General features: G+C 46.0%; 3 protein-coding genes across 9 annotated transcripts in view; 1 reads left to right on the forward strand and 2 right to left on the reverse strand.

Annotated features, from left to right (window-relative positions):
• LOC121714929 (citron Rho-interacting kinase) overlaps positions 1-12,036 on the forward strand; it is a 75,022-nt gene extending 62,986 nt beyond the window's left edge. For all 6 annotated transcript variants that reach the window (XM_042100153.1, XM_042100156.1, XM_042100157.1 and 3 more), the window contains 13 exons: positions 915-1,019; positions 1,333-1,508; positions 3,204-3,284; positions 3,859-3,994; positions 4,707-4,846; positions 4,951-5,043; positions 5,515-5,623; positions 6,990-7,118; positions 7,371-7,451; positions 7,917-7,995; positions 8,720-8,893; positions 9,576-9,939; positions 10,242-12,036. In XM_042100153.1, coding sequence (XP_041956087.1) covers positions 915-1,019; positions 1,333-1,508; positions 3,204-3,284; positions 3,859-3,994; positions 4,707-4,846; positions 4,951-5,043; positions 5,515-5,623; positions 6,990-7,118; positions 7,371-7,451; positions 7,917-7,995; positions 8,720-8,893; positions 9,576-9,939; positions 10,242-10,265 — 1,691 coding nt within the window. In that variant the 3' untranslated portion in view covers positions 10,266-12,036. The remainder of the gene's footprint in view (positions 1-914; positions 1,020-1,332; positions 1,509-3,203; positions 3,285-3,858; positions 3,995-4,706; positions 4,847-4,950; positions 5,044-5,514; positions 5,624-6,989; positions 7,119-7,370; positions 7,452-7,916; positions 7,996-8,719; positions 8,894-9,575; positions 9,940-10,241) is intronic.
• LOC121714956 (tripartite motif-containing protein 16-like) overlaps positions 1-15,000 on the reverse strand; it is a 964,796-nt gene that overhangs the window by 761,084 nt on the left and 188,712 nt on the right. The window lies entirely within an intron of this gene.
• Positions 12,502-15,000, reverse strand: part of mtmr3 (myotubularin related protein 3) — a 37,404-nt gene continuing 34,905 nt past the window's right edge. Inside the window, 1 exon segment of the mRNA XM_042100166.1 lies at positions 12,502-15,000. This exon segment is cut by the window's right edge and continues 462 nt beyond it. The gene's annotated coding sequence lies outside the window, so the exon portion shown is untranslated.

Below are 15,000 nucleotides of genomic sequence, written 5' to 3' on the forward strand. Positions count from 1 at the left end.
AGCACACACCTACACCCCAAATCACACCTACACCCCAAATCACACCTACACCCCAAAACACACCTACACCCCAAATCACACCTACACCCCAAATCACACCTACACCCCAAATCACACCTACACCCCAAAACACACCTACACCCCAAATCACACCTACACCCCAAATCACTCCAAATCTCACCTACACCCCAAATCACACCAACACCCCAAATCACATAGCACACACCTACACCCCAAATCACACAACACCCCAAATCTCACTAAACCCCAAATCTCACAACACGCACAAATCAATATCACCTACACGCCAAATCTCACTACACATCAATATGTTTTACGTAGCCTGTATACACAGGCTAAAATAATACAATAATGCTACCTTTAGCTGTGCTGCATGGCTATGAAATGAAATAACACAATAAAATAATGGAGGTTTGAGTCTGGAAGCCCAAGCTAGGGCTCTCTGAGCTAAGCTACTCCATTTGTCCTCAAAAGGAGGAGTTGGAGCGTCTTCTGTAGTGTGAATTCAAGGAAGAGTTTGAGCCGATTATCTGGATCTCATTCCTACTCAGTGAAGGCGGTGGATGAGTTTGAGCTGATGTGGGGCAGCCATGGCTACTGGTTAGCGCTTCAGACTTGTAACCGGAGGGTTGCCGGTTCGAACCCCGACCAGTAGGAACGGCTGAAGTGCCCTTGAGCAAGGCACCTAACCCCTCACTGCTCCCCGAGCGCCGCTGTAGCAGGCAGCTCACTGCATAGGGATTAGTGTGTGCTTCACCTTATTTTGTGTTCACTGTGTGCTGAGTGTGTTTCACTAATTCACGGAGTGGGATAAATGCAGAGACCAAATTTCCCTCATGGAATCAAAAGAGTATATATACTTCTACTTATGTTGGGTTTGCCTTGCTCTGCAGACTCAGTTAAGGCGGTGGATGAGTTTGAGCTGTGTATCTCGGATGGAGAAGTGGTGGTACATGGAGCTGTAGGGGCGTCAGAGCTGCCAAACACCGCCAAGTCAGGTGACTAGAAACCTCTACATTCACTAACTTGAAATACTGTATATTTTTGGGAACAATTATGTTTGGCCATAACAGCTATGGTTTGACTGTTTGTCTGTGCATGTGTGTGTGTGCGTTTGCGTGTGTGTGTGTGTGTGTGTCTGTGTGTGTGTGTGTGTCTGCATGTGTGTGTGTATGTGTGTGTGTGTGTATGTGTGTGTGTGTGTGTGTGTGAGTGTGTGTGTTTGTGTGTGTGTGCATGTGTATGTCTGCATGTGTATGTGTGTGTGTATGTGTGTGTGTGTGTGTGTGTGTGTGTGTGTGTGTGTGTCAGACATGGCGTTCGTGCTGAAGCTGGAGTCCCACCCCCACCCCCACACGGCATGCTGGCCGGGGCAGACACTCTACTTCATGGCGTCCAGCTTCCCCGAGAAGCAGCGCTGGACCGCCGTCATGGAGGCGCTGGTTGCGGGGGGACGAGGCTCGCGGGAGAAGGCCGAGGCCGACGCCGTGAGTACCCGCAGGGCTGTGTCCATATACCCTCCGTGGGTCATATGATCATAGGGGTGGTGGAGATGTAGTGGCTAAAGGGTTAGCCCAGGCCCTTTAGAACTCCAGCAGAACTGACCTGGGTCAGATTTAAACCTTTGTAACCTTTAGAATCTTTAGAACTCCAGCAGAACTGACCTGGGTCAAACTCAAACCTTTTTAACCTTTAGAACCTTTAGAACTCCAGCAGAACTGACCCGGGTCAGACTCAAACCTTTTTAACCTTTAGAACTCCAGCGGAACTGACCTGGGTCAAACTCAAACCTTTTTAACCTTTAGAACCTTTAGAACTCCAGCAGAACTGACCTGGGTCAAACTCAAACCTTTTTAACCCTTTAAAACTCCAGCAGCACAAGCCTGTGTTAGACCTAAACCTTTTTAACCCTTTAGAACCTTTAGAACTCCAGCAGCACAAGCCTGGATTAGACTCAAACCTTTTTAAGGGTATTTTCTGCCAGCTTCAGCAGGGAATTGACCACCAGCAGCTTGTGTTTGTGGGCAAAGGCTAGGAGGTACAGTAGAGTAGACTATTATTATGCAGTACACTACAACGGAGAAATGCTGTTTAACAGCTGTAAACACCATTGAGAGGGATAGCTCTCTGAGACCATGCGATGATGATGAACAGACTATTTAATTATGATTGATGATTGATGAACAGACACAGACACAGCGAGAACACACTGTTTATTGATGCTGTTTATTAGCAGGCTGGATACTTTCTGCTGACAGCTTCCACTGTGCTTTCAAAGCAACATGTAAGAACTGGTTCTTATCGTCAGTTTGACTCTTTGATCCAAAGTCACCTGCGTGTCAGTTATTCCAAGGGCCAGTCTCCCAAGTGCCATTGCTCAAGGGCACAGCGGTGGCAGCTGAGCTGGCACTCAAATCCACAGCATGTCTGGCTACTGTATGCTAGGCTAAAAAGGTTGGAGTCTGGCCCGGGTCAGTTCCGCTGGAGTTCTAAGGGTTAAAAAGGTCTGAGTTTGACCCGGGTCAGTTCCGCTGGAGTTCTAAGGGTTAAAAAGGTCTGAGTCTGACCCGGGTCAGTTCCGCTGGAGTTCTAAGGGTTAAAAAGTCGGGTTTGAGTCTGACCCGGGTCAGTTCCGCTGGAGTTCTAAGGGTTAAAAAGGTCTGAGTCTGACCCGGGTCAGTTCCGCTGGAGTTCTAAGGGTTAAAAAGGTTTGAGTCTGACCCGGGTCAGTTCCCGTTCCAACCCCATCTCCCTCTTTCACTTGCTTCCCATCAGTCTCTTCACTGTCCAATAGGCTACGTGCACGAAAGGCTCTCTGTGAGCTTGTTTGTTTCCGGTGGAGCCAGGTGTGTTTGAACCTGCCGCTATTGTTAATGTAATTAGTGTCTACACGGACCCGGTTTGGTGTTGCACCTAGTGAATCAGCACGGTACGATAAAGAAGGATTTATGTCTTCGTAAAAATTTTTATTATTGGGCAAACAAGATATTCATTGTTGGAGTGAAGATGAAAGGAGTTGAACATAACAGAAGATGCCTTTAGAAGACATTTTGTGCATGTAGCCTATGGGATTGAAGGCATAAAAAGCACTTCCTTCTTCTGTAGTCTCTATAAAGTCTGACAATGTTTGACTTCCTGTATGACCAGTCTGACGAGGTTTGACTTCCTGTATGACCATTCAGAAGCTGCTGGGGAACTCGCTGCTGAAGCTGGAGGGGGATGACCGGCTGGACATCAACTGCACACTGCCTCTCACCGATCAGGTATGAGGGGGCGGCTCATCCAGGGCTGACGATTTGATCTGGTCCTGAGCATCCATTAGCCAAATCGGTCCTGCTGCATGAAGACTTGCTCCAGAGTCCAGAGACAGATTAAACACATTTGGGTAACTGTGTCAGTCCTCTCTGACTTTGGGAGTAAAATATGTTGACCGCTGTGTTATGTATTTTCCGGTCGTCTGGATTTCATATCTCACATCCTCCTGACAGGTATCTAGATGGACAAATGTGCTAAATCGTGTACAGATAGTCAGACAGGTTTAGAGCTATCATCATGAAATGGGTTTTAAATAGTCCGCAATTTTGGCTGATCGTTAACTTTTATAAATGACAATTAAAAACTCAACAGGGATTATGGATTGTTTTCTGCTGCACACAGCAAGCAGTTTGGGAAACACTGTTCTAGGATGGTGAGGTCATACTAATGTATTGTTTGGCTTCTGATGACTAAGTGTGTGTTTGTGTGTATGTGTGTGTGTGTGTGTATGTGTGTGTGTGCGTGTGTGTGTGTGTGCGTGCGTGTGTGTGTGTGTGCGTACGTGCATGCGTGTGTGTCCAGATTGTCCTGGTGGGCTCTGAGGAGGGTCTGTATGCACTGAACGTGATTAAGAACTCACTGACACACATCCCTGGCCTGGGCAGTGTCTTCCAGATCCACGTCCTCAAGGAGCATGAGAAACTCCTCATGATCGTCGGTGAGCGATGCAAACACACACACACACACACACACACACACCTTCGCACGCACCCACGCACGCACGCACGCACGCATATACACACACACACGCATGCACGCACAGTGTATATGACAAATCATTTGTAATAACAATGATGTAATATACTCCTTACACAGACCTTTTATTTTTATAAACACATTCGTTCAGTTAATGGTATTAGTCACTGTTATTATATTCCACTCCATTACAGTGTAATTACATTGTAATAAGGGCACTATAAATAAGCAATAATGTATTGTCCGCCTGTAATTATCAGAAAATAAGTCCCGACAGGGAGAACAGAACCCTGACGCGCAGCGGAGAAAAGAAACTTAACACAATGGGTCTTTAAAAATGATTTTGCTACTTTTTCGTGGCTTGTAATTATATAGACTTAACAGACCACCGAACGTTGGGAAGGCCCATTCATGTGAATGGAACTTTCTGCAGCACTCTGAAGAGCCGTGTAATAACAGTAAATTAATGCATTTAGAGAGACTTTAAAAACCACATGGCAAATGCTTTCTAAAGGGCATATGGTCTCAGAAACAAACCTATGACCAGTGAGGGGCCAGCTTTGCAACAGTTCAACAGTGTTAGCGGTCACGTCGGTGAGTGCTGTAATGTGCATGATTACTCAGTAGGTGTTATGTGTTATATAGTAGGTGTAATGTGCGTGTTTGTCCTGTAGGAGACGAGAGGGCACTGTGTCTGGTGGAGATTAAGAAGGTGAAGCTGTCACTGTCCCAGGCCCACCTGCCCACGCTGCCCGAACTCGCCCCGTTCATCTTCGAGACGGTCAAGGGATGCCACCTGTTTTCTGCGGGCAGGGTAAGACCCTGGATTACACATGCAATATGATCCTAGTGCTATGCTGTGCCATAGTTTATACCAGGTTATATTCATTCATTGCCCATCATTTGTGATGTTTTCAGATTGACAACGGGTCCTGCATCTGTGCAGCGATGCCTAATAAAGTGACAATCCTACGCTACAATGACAATCTCAACAAGTTCTGCATCCGTAAGGTAAAGTGAGCGTTCAGTTCTGTGCAGTCATTTGAGGGATCTTTCCTGGTTTGGATTAAAGAAGCTTTACAAAGTTAGCATGCAGCACAACACATCACAGAATTCACTGATGTCCTTGCTAAATGTAGCATACTGTATGGCGTTTACCTCATGTTTGCAAAGAATGCTATTGTTCCTGTTTCTGTCATTCCAACTGGGCCTAGCAACAATCTTCGAGACTAAACGTTTAAAGGTACATAATAAGTTTAAAGTATGTTGTGTGTCCTTAAGATTGAAGTGAGTTTATTTTCGCAAGGACTACACCAGAATAAGACAACGGTAGTAGGGTCCAGGGACTCTAGTGGATCCCTGTGTGTGGCTGTGTCCAGCTAGCGCTGAGCGGTAGCGCTCTAATGATGGCCGCTGAGCGGTAGCGCTCTAATGATGGCCGCTGAGCGGTAGCGTTCTAATGATGGCCGCTTGGTTCTACAGGAGATCGAGACGCTGGAACCCTGCAGCTGCATCCTCTTCACCAGCTACAGCATCATCATCGGAACCAACAAGTTCTACGAGATCGAGATGAAGCAATACGTACTCGAGGGTGAGGGAGTGATGGAGGCAGGAGGGATGGAGTGATAGTGAGTGATGGAGGGGAGAGAGGGATGGATAGAGCGAGGGAGGGATGGAGGGAGAGATAGAGAGGGAGGGGGGATGGAAGGAGTGATAGAGTGATAGAGTGAGTAATGGGGGGAGAGAGGGATTGATAGAGCGAGGGAGGGATGGAGGGAGAGATAGAGAGAGTGATGGAGGGGGGAGGGAGGGATAGAGAGAGGGAGGGGGAGGGAAGGAGTGATAGAGGGAGGGGTGGAGGGATTGATAGAGTGAGGGAGGGATGGAGGGAGAGATAGAGAGGGAGAGGGGAGGGATGTAGTGATAGAGGGAGTGGTGGAGTGAGTGATGGATGGGGGGAGGGATGGATAGAGCGAGGGAGGGATGGAGGAATAGATAGAGAGGGAGAAGGAGGGATGTAGTGATAGAGTGATAAAAGGAGTGATGGAGGGGGAGGGTTGGAGGGATTGATAGAGCGAGTTTGGGTTGTTTTGCGTTGTGTGTGTTTGGGTGACAAATTTGAATCCTTTGCGATTCTTTCCATTGTTCAGTCAAACAGGTTTGATATTTTCTAGACCAGTCCGTTATGGTTGCCATGGTTGCAGCTATGACATTAAACAGCCAACAGCTCAATCGTTATGTTTGTGCTCATGACTAACTCCCAATCGTACCAGACTCTGTAGACTGTGTCTGTAGGTCAGGTCTACTCAATCTCGTTCTCAATCTCAATCTCGTTCTTATCGGGTGTGATTGAAAAAACAGAAAGTTTGTTCCCAGCTTTTGGCATAATATACCAGAGTGAATTAGCCTAGAAATCTAGACGCACCCTAGCGGCCAGGGCTAGTCTAGCAACTCTCCGTTGGCTTGTGAAAAATTCAACTTCTATCAGGCCAATCAAATCGTGTATAGAGTCGTTAGGCGGGCTTAACATAATGATTGATGGCAGAGAACTGTTTGGCTTGAATTCCCTGCTACTTGAAAACAAATAAGATAATGTTGCTGTTGGCGAACCGTGTGACACGACTTAAGGTTTTATTAAGTTGGCAAAAGTTTGAACTAGTCAACTAGCTCCGCTGGTGGGAAACGCATGGGACTCATAGCGCTGTCCTATTGCGTGTAGAGGGAATTTGAAAGACAACCGATTATCCCGCCCCTCGGACTGAGCACTGCGAACGGTGAGTGCCCAGACCCTACATTTTAATGTGGGTCTGGCTCGTCAGGCTAAGAGTGAATCACTAAATGCCATATATTGATACAGCTCATTACACTATCATTGCAGTTTAGCTGAGTGTTTCAGAGGTGTCTCTGTGTGTATTATGTATGGATGAGTGTATAACCTCGGCCTGCCGCTGTTGCAGAGTTCCTGGATAAGAACGACCTGTCTCTGGCGTCGGCTGTGTTCGCGGCCTCTGCCCACAGCTTCCCCATCAGCATCATGCAGGTGTCCAGCGCCCCTCAGAAGGAAGAGTACCTGCTCTGCTTCCACGGTCAGTCACTTTGTTCGCCACCAGCACACACACACACACACACACACACACACCAGGCGTCTCTCTGGCACAGCAGTCGAGAGTTTACTATACGCCGAGATGTTTTATGATAAACTGGATAGTGGCACCACTTTATTATACGGCGAGATGTTTTTTTGATACATTGCTGTATGAAGAGTTTGTGTGCGTGTGTGTGTGTTATTCCACATGTGTGTGATACCAGGGGTGTGTTTTTGTGTTCCACTGTGACAGAGTTTGGAGTGTTCGTGGACTCGTACGGCAGGAGGAGCCGTCCCGATGACCTCAAGTGGAGCAGAGCTCCGCTGGCCTTCGGTAAACTTCCTGTTTAAACTTCCTGTTTCAACTCACCCGACCAGCCCAACACAAATATATAGTTATGAATACATACAAATACTCTTAGACACAAATACATATCTATAAATACATATGAATATACAGTATATCACTATGCTACCTGCAGTCCAACACAAATATATAGTTATGAATACATACAAATACTCTGAGACACAAATACATATCTATAAATACACACTAAAATATATCACTATACTACCCTACCAGTGCAGCACAAATATATAATTAGAAATACATACAAATGTATGTGTGAGACACACATGTATATAATTTCATACAAATACATAACTTACCTCACCTGATTACCTTACCAGTCTGGATGTTTGTGTATAAATATGAACATAAATGTGTTTAGTGTATGTAATTGTAGGTGTATATGGGGCCGTATGTAATCTGATATCTAATAATATGTCCTCACCACAGCGTTCCGAGAGCCATATCTGTTTGTGACGTACTTCAACTCTTTGGATGTGATGGAGGTCCTGAGTCATTCTCCTCTGGGGTAAAACTAGTCTGTCATCTCTGTCATACTGTATGGGTACTTGATGGGTCTATATACTGTATATGAAATATATGAGCAACATTGTTCAAGAAAGCATCCTGTTGCCTGGAAGGAATCAACATTCCTGAACATTTGTTACTCCTGAGCATGAAAATATACCTCATAATCACAATGTTCTTCAAACAACCCCTTTATCACGGTATTAAAACTACAATGTTGTTAATTTGTAAAGGTGTCAAAAAACTCATCTAACTTTCAACAGATGTTTCACATTGCTTTGTTCTGCTAGAGACAGAAGTGCTTGCTTGTTAAATAGCTTGGTAAGCTATAACCTGCAGTTGATCAAAGAAAGGAATACGCTAAACAGACAACCAGGCCTGCAAAAAGCCATTTCAGGGAGAGGGCCCTCCCATTTCCTAACCTCAGCTTTCAGTACACTTGGGATGTCTGCCAAAAGTGAATCAAAGAAAAAGGAATTAACCAAATGGAATGTGTATTAATGCCAGAGTTACTTCCTGTGCACACTAAACAACAGATGAAGGTGTTTAGATGAACACTGAAACGTCTTGTATTTTATACTTTTTTAATCCAGTTTAAATTAATCCTTTGTTGAAAAAACAAAAAAATGGAAGTGTGTGCTTTGTGAATAGGCACAGTGATCTATGACCTCCAGCTGTGACCTGTACACTCTCCTGTCCTGTGTTTTGACCCCACACACACACAGACCGTCAGCGTGGGCACACCTGGACATTCCAAACCCGCGCTACCTGGGCCCCGCCATCTCCTCCAGCGCCATCTACCTGGCCTCGTCCTACCAGAACAAGCTACGGGTCATCTGCTGCAAGGGCAGCCTGGTGCGCGAGTCGGGCGAGCTACACCGGACAGGCTCCAGCCGGAGGTCAGAGGCTCCACGGGCAGCGCGCGCGCACACACACACACACACACACACACACACACACACACACACACACACACACACACACACACACACACACACACACACACAGCACAGGAGGTCAGAGGCTCCACGGGCAACACACACACACACACACACACACACACACACACACACACACACACACAGCACAGGAGGACAGAGGCTCCACGGGCAGCACACACACACACACACACACACACACACACACACACACACACACACACACACGCACACACACACACAGCACAGGAGGTCAGAGGCTCCACGGGCAACACACACACACACATACACACACACACACACCTGTACACACATGGTATACAAATTAGTTAACAGAACAGGAGATGCAGACAAGGCAATGCATACAAATTCAAAGACAGGAGCTATCAAATCAAAGACAGTCTTCATTCTTAATGATGCAACATAATCATATCAAAATCATTTTGAATTCAAATCATAATGTCCCCAGCCAGTTGTCAGATAGTTGCTTAGTTTTAAGTGTGTGTGTGTGTGCAGAGCCCGTGAAGCCTCTGACCTGTGCTGTGTGTGTGCTTGATGGAACCTGCTATTTCATATACCATGTCATGTCTCTTGTGTCTCTGTCACGCCTGTTTAACCTGCTGCTCTCTGGTCATCCCAACAGACTGGAACCAGGGGACAGCTCTGACGTGGACGCTCTCTTTTACGACCACAACAGCAGTCCCAATAAGCGTGGGCCGCCCACCTACACGGAGCATATCACCAAGCGTCTGGCCTCGGGGCCGTCCAGCCAGGACGGGGGGGGGCTCCACCGCGAGCCCAGCACCCCGCACCGCTACCGCGAGGGGCGCACCGAGTTCCGCCGTGACAAGTCGCCGGCGCGCCCGCTCGAGCGAGAGAAGTCGCCCGGCAGGGTCCTGGACAGCCGCAGGGAGCGCTCGCCGGCCCGGTTCGACGAGCAGCGGGGCAGCGGCCGCCTCCACGCCAGTTCCAGCTCCGTCCGCACCCAGCTCACACCCGTCAACAAGGTACGCTGTTGCCACGGCAACATCATATAGCTGCTCAGTGGATCTGAGTGTCTAAATGGCATCTGAGAATCTTGTACACACCTGTATAACATGCTCGATGAGTGCATGGGCAATAGGCCTTCAGCCTCTAGTAAATGACACACCGACCTCATGGAATGTGGCTGCTGTGCTAAGTGAAACCCTCTGCTGATCCACTCTAACTGAGAACTACATGACTGTGTGTGTGTGTGTGTGTGTGTGTGTGTGTGTGTGTGTGTGTGTGTGTGTGTGTGTGTGTGTGTGTGTGTGTGTCTCCTGTGTAGGTGTGGGACCAGTCTTCGGTCTGAGGACTTCGCCAGTGGACCCCAGCAGGAGGAGTAGGGGCAATAAAGAGCTAAGAGCCATAATTGTACCCCATGCGGGGACAAAATCCATTACCATACCCCACAGGGGGCAGATCATCAGCCCCACTGCCTGTGCCGTGCACATTTGCCGTTCCTCTGCTCCTCCGTTTCAGACACTCTCTTGCACAGTGGACCACCTTCCATCTAGAGTGTCATGACGACGCATTGTGTGTTTGTTTTGAGATATTAAAACACTTGACATGCTGATTTATTTCATAAGAGTGATTTATCAATGCCCAAAGCCACAAGCAATGTGCAAATCCGTTTTGCGTATAATCTTTCCTCATGTAAAATTTCTATGGAATTATTCTTCAGATTGAAGTTGGCATTCAGTGCCCTGAATGTTTCAAGTGTAGCAGGTTGTGCATTGTAAACACATGGGGAGGGTGTGTGTGTGTGTGTGTTGATTAGGAAGGTCACTGACTCTGAAGGTGAAAGAAGACACAGAATTATAAACCAATCTTACTGAGCCCAATGTAAAAGCACATCATGAGGCAATTGCTCTGTCGCTAGCCTGGCTACTTTTAACAGTTTTAAATTTGCACGTGACACACGTCACGTGACTTCCTCGTTGATGATTTGTTGGCCAATTAATCAACCAGCATGACACAACATCAACTGTAACAGTTATTTAAGAAGAAGAAAAACTTTAATTTGTTGGCAGATGTAATGTGTAGGGCTTTTGATGTATATATTTGGCATGATCTTACTGGTTCACAGTTTAGCTCCATATCAGCTGAACCCCAACAGTAATCCACCCAGAGCAATCACATTCATCTTAGAGTGGTAAACTCCCAAACTTCCAGTCTAAGGAGAACAGTTCTAAAGCGCAGCTCAGCTAGCCAAATGCTAACCGACAGAGCAGTTGCCCCCCATAGGTTTAACATTGCTTCAATACTGTAAATAGAATCATCTGTTTTTATAGTCCAAGGGTATAAGAGGCTGGGTTGAGCCAAGACTATTTTTATGAACAACGTGTTTGTAATGAGTGTTGAGACCAGAGTTCCCTACTTGAACAGATGAAAATGATCAAATACTTTGAGATTGTGGGCCTAGTTACTTTGGGAAGTAACGACTAATACCTGACTGAGTTGATATCATGGAGGGAGAAAGCCGGTTTCAGCTTGTAATACATAATACGAAGGAGACCCAGTATGTTCTGCTACAAGTGTCCTTGTGCTGTTCCTGTTACCTTGTACTTTCTTGAGGCTATTAGGCGTTTGCTTACTGGACTCATTTGGAAGCTGGACACCCCTGCTAAGTGACTTCCAGCGGACAGTGTGGTCTAGCGCCCTCTGCTGCTTAGATGACGGATGATCCTCTTCCAACTCCTCCCCCCACCCCGTGCTGTGACCGTTTAACTTCCATTTGCCCTCAGGGTTCGTTGGGACTCTTATCGCTTTGTTTTTCTTGTGAAAACTTCGCACTACAACAGCCAAACTGCATCAACTGGTCTTCAGAGGAGGGTGTCACCAAAAATCGGGAGCGCTCACGTCACAAACTCGAAGCATGAGATAATCTTTCTCGATTCTTTTGTTTGTTTTGTTTTCTTGTCAAGTTATCACTTATATTGTGTATTTGATGAGTAAAAATATTGATGTTTAATGATAACAAATGGAGCTTTACCTGATTTGTAAGGGAAGATTAAAACACAACATGATTACTCAAAAGATGCCTTGGGATTTTTTACCCCCCTTCACCCAGGTTACCGTTTATGAAGGAGGGTTATACATGTTATACAAGTGCCACATTCAGATCATGTACATCTCAACTTATGTTGCTTTTGCAATTAGCAACTGGTTGTTAAAAACGCCAATCAACAAAGACCAAGGTGAAAACAAAGGTGTCTAATAGTGGCAATGGTACGGTACAGTTCTCCAAGTAGCCTATGCTAAGCTAAAGGTCAGACACTGTAAAGGTGCACTGGAGAATAGGACCACACAGGGCTCACGGACACCAGAACAGGGAACAGTTGTGCAGCAAAGAGACGGTCCAGAATAGAATCTACTCACGGCTGGGTTGGAATTTCATTTTTTCAGTTTTATTTCATGTCTGTGACCATATCTATTGAAAAGATAAAGATAACAATGTGCAAAAAAATAAAACCATGGAATAATCTTTTTTTTTTTTTTCTCGTCGATAACAACTTCACATTCATGGATTGGTGATGGTGATTCTGTTTTGGTGGGGGATCTGGAGAATTCCCCCCCCCCCCAATCTGGCGCTGAAGCGCGGGGTCCTTCAGACGTGATGGGCAGGTGTTTGGCTCGGGGCAAAGCAAGGTGGTCTGGAGGTTTGCGTTACACTTTTAGGCAACCAAATGCGCTTATGTATCAGAAGTACCTGAAGTCCAAGGGGCCGATTGCACACCTTTGTTATATTATCTAGCAGAGGGTAAATAATGGAGCATCTTGAGGGCATCTCTGGCATTCTCTCGCCCCTTTGCAAAGCCTTTGCCCCCCTCTCTGTTAGTCCTAAACTGGCACTATAGACGCACACATGGATCTAGTTTAGGTGATTTTTATTCTGTCCAACATCCCAAAACAGGCAAGTTGCCAAACACAAGGGAGCTCCTGATTCTCTAGCTGAACAGATAGACCATCTTCAGATGGGTGTGAACGTGTACAAGTGTGTGTGTGTGTGTGTGTGTGTGTGTGTGTGTGTGTGTGTGTCTGGGCTTGTTTGAAATGACTGTCCTCAGTCTACAGGCATCCATCTATAAAGGTGATCCTACCACACACACTTTCTACCTCCTGTCCACAGGAGTGTCTTTCTCTTAACATCAACACTGATTATCATGTGGCAACTGAATTGTTGTCAGACTTTTGAGATGCATCTCAACAACAGGTAAATAAAATAAATAAAACAACAACAACAGAGTCAACAGGGAGACCACTGCATCATAAAAAAAGAGAAGGTAATGAAAGAAAAATACAACTGCAGACAAAATCCTTTGCTCTTTAACACAGACACATTCATCCCCATATTGAGGACGCAAAAACAAATCCTATTCATCTTTGTAAATCACAAAAAAAAAAACAGGTGAAAGAGAAAATAAAAAGCTAAAAAAGAAACATTTTTGGTGACCAATTTTAGCAAGCCACTATTCGAGAATTCTATACAATTTTCTTACACTCTATATTCATCTGTATATATTATCTCAATTATTTATTTACTTTACAAACGTGAGACGCTCCAGTCAGCATCTCACTGATTGGATGAGGACAGGGGAGGGGATGTTTGGAGGCTTGGGATTGGTTAAACCCCCTCGATTGACAGCAAGATGAGCTAAATGCCCACAGTGCCCTCTACTGGGACTAGAAGGCTCTGCAACGTTCCAGGTTTGCTGACGAGGTGGAAACCACACAAGGGGTCAAGATGAGCTTTTGAGAGCTATAAAAATAAAAACAACCCCCTGGGTATGAAGAAAAAAACTGACCTCCTCTTCAGGTTAGAAAAATCAATGAGAGGGGTTTCTAAGCTGAGATTGTACTTCAGGGCCAGGGTAGCATACATACTTTGCCAGTGTATGTGTGTGTGTCTGTCTGTGTGTGTGTGTGTGTGTGTGTGTGTGTGTGTGTGTGTGTGTGTGTGTGTGTGTGTGTGTGTGTGTGTGTGTGTGGTGGGGGTTCCAGTTGTCGAGTGAGTTGTACTGTTTCATGTCCAGGCTGAAGTGGCTGTACTCAAAATGGTTCATCACAGAGTGTATGTGTGTGTGTGTGTGTGTGTGTGCTTACAAAGGGAGTGCAAAGCTATCTTATCTGCCAATCCTGTTCGTCCCTTCTTCGGGAGCATTAACACACACCTCCTAACTGCTGAGAGCACTCAATCAACTCCTCCATCGGTCCAATCAGTTACCTAAGCACACAGTGTGGGCTGACTTAAAACACACACACACACACACACAGTCAGTCCGTCATAAAGGGCCAGTAACTGAGACTGAAATACTTACTACGAACTCAAATACTAATAGACTGCCAGTCATAACACCTGAAACACAGCCAGTTTCTGTCTGTCTGAGTCAGTCAGTCAGTCAGTCAGAGTTAGAGAGTCAGACAAGCGCAGTACAAGTCAGTAAAAAGAGTAAAATAGCCCGTCCCAAACCATAGAGACACAGTCAGATTGCCATTAACAAATCAAAACAAAATGTGCAGTCACAATTATAGTCCCAGATAAAGAGGAACCAAGTCAAACGGCCATAGAGCAGTTGTACAGTCTCTCAACAACCAGTCAGTCGGTCAGATTTAAACACTCAGGAACACTGTGCTAGTCAGTGAGACAGTCCAAAGGCCGGTCAGTTCAGATGAAAGTGTCTCACAATCTACCGAATGTTACTACCCTGTACTAAAACAGAGCCAGGTCTCAGATAGAGCAGTGTGTGTTAATGATCTTCCTTACTCCCAATATATCCTGCTTTAACCAACACTCCTGAGCGGCTGTGTGTGTGTGTGTGTGTGTGTGTGTGTTGCTACCATGTCCCTGCACACACTGGCCACCCAAAGTGCTCGGCATCGGTGACAAACAAACATGTCCAAACAATTCCACTCCCCTCCCCTCATTCATTTCTATATGGTCATACAGTATCTCTCTTTCACACACACACACATACACACACACACACACACACACACACACACACACACACACACACACACACACTAAGTTCCTTTTCCCCCAG

Source organism: Alosa sapidissima, chromosome 8 (genome assembly GCF_018492685.1).
Source record: "Alosa sapidissima isolate fAloSap1 chromosome 8, fAloSap1.pri, whole genome shotgun sequence".
NCBI classification, from domain to species: Eukaryota; Metazoa; Chordata; class Actinopteri; order Clupeiformes; family Clupeidae; genus Alosa; species Alosa sapidissima.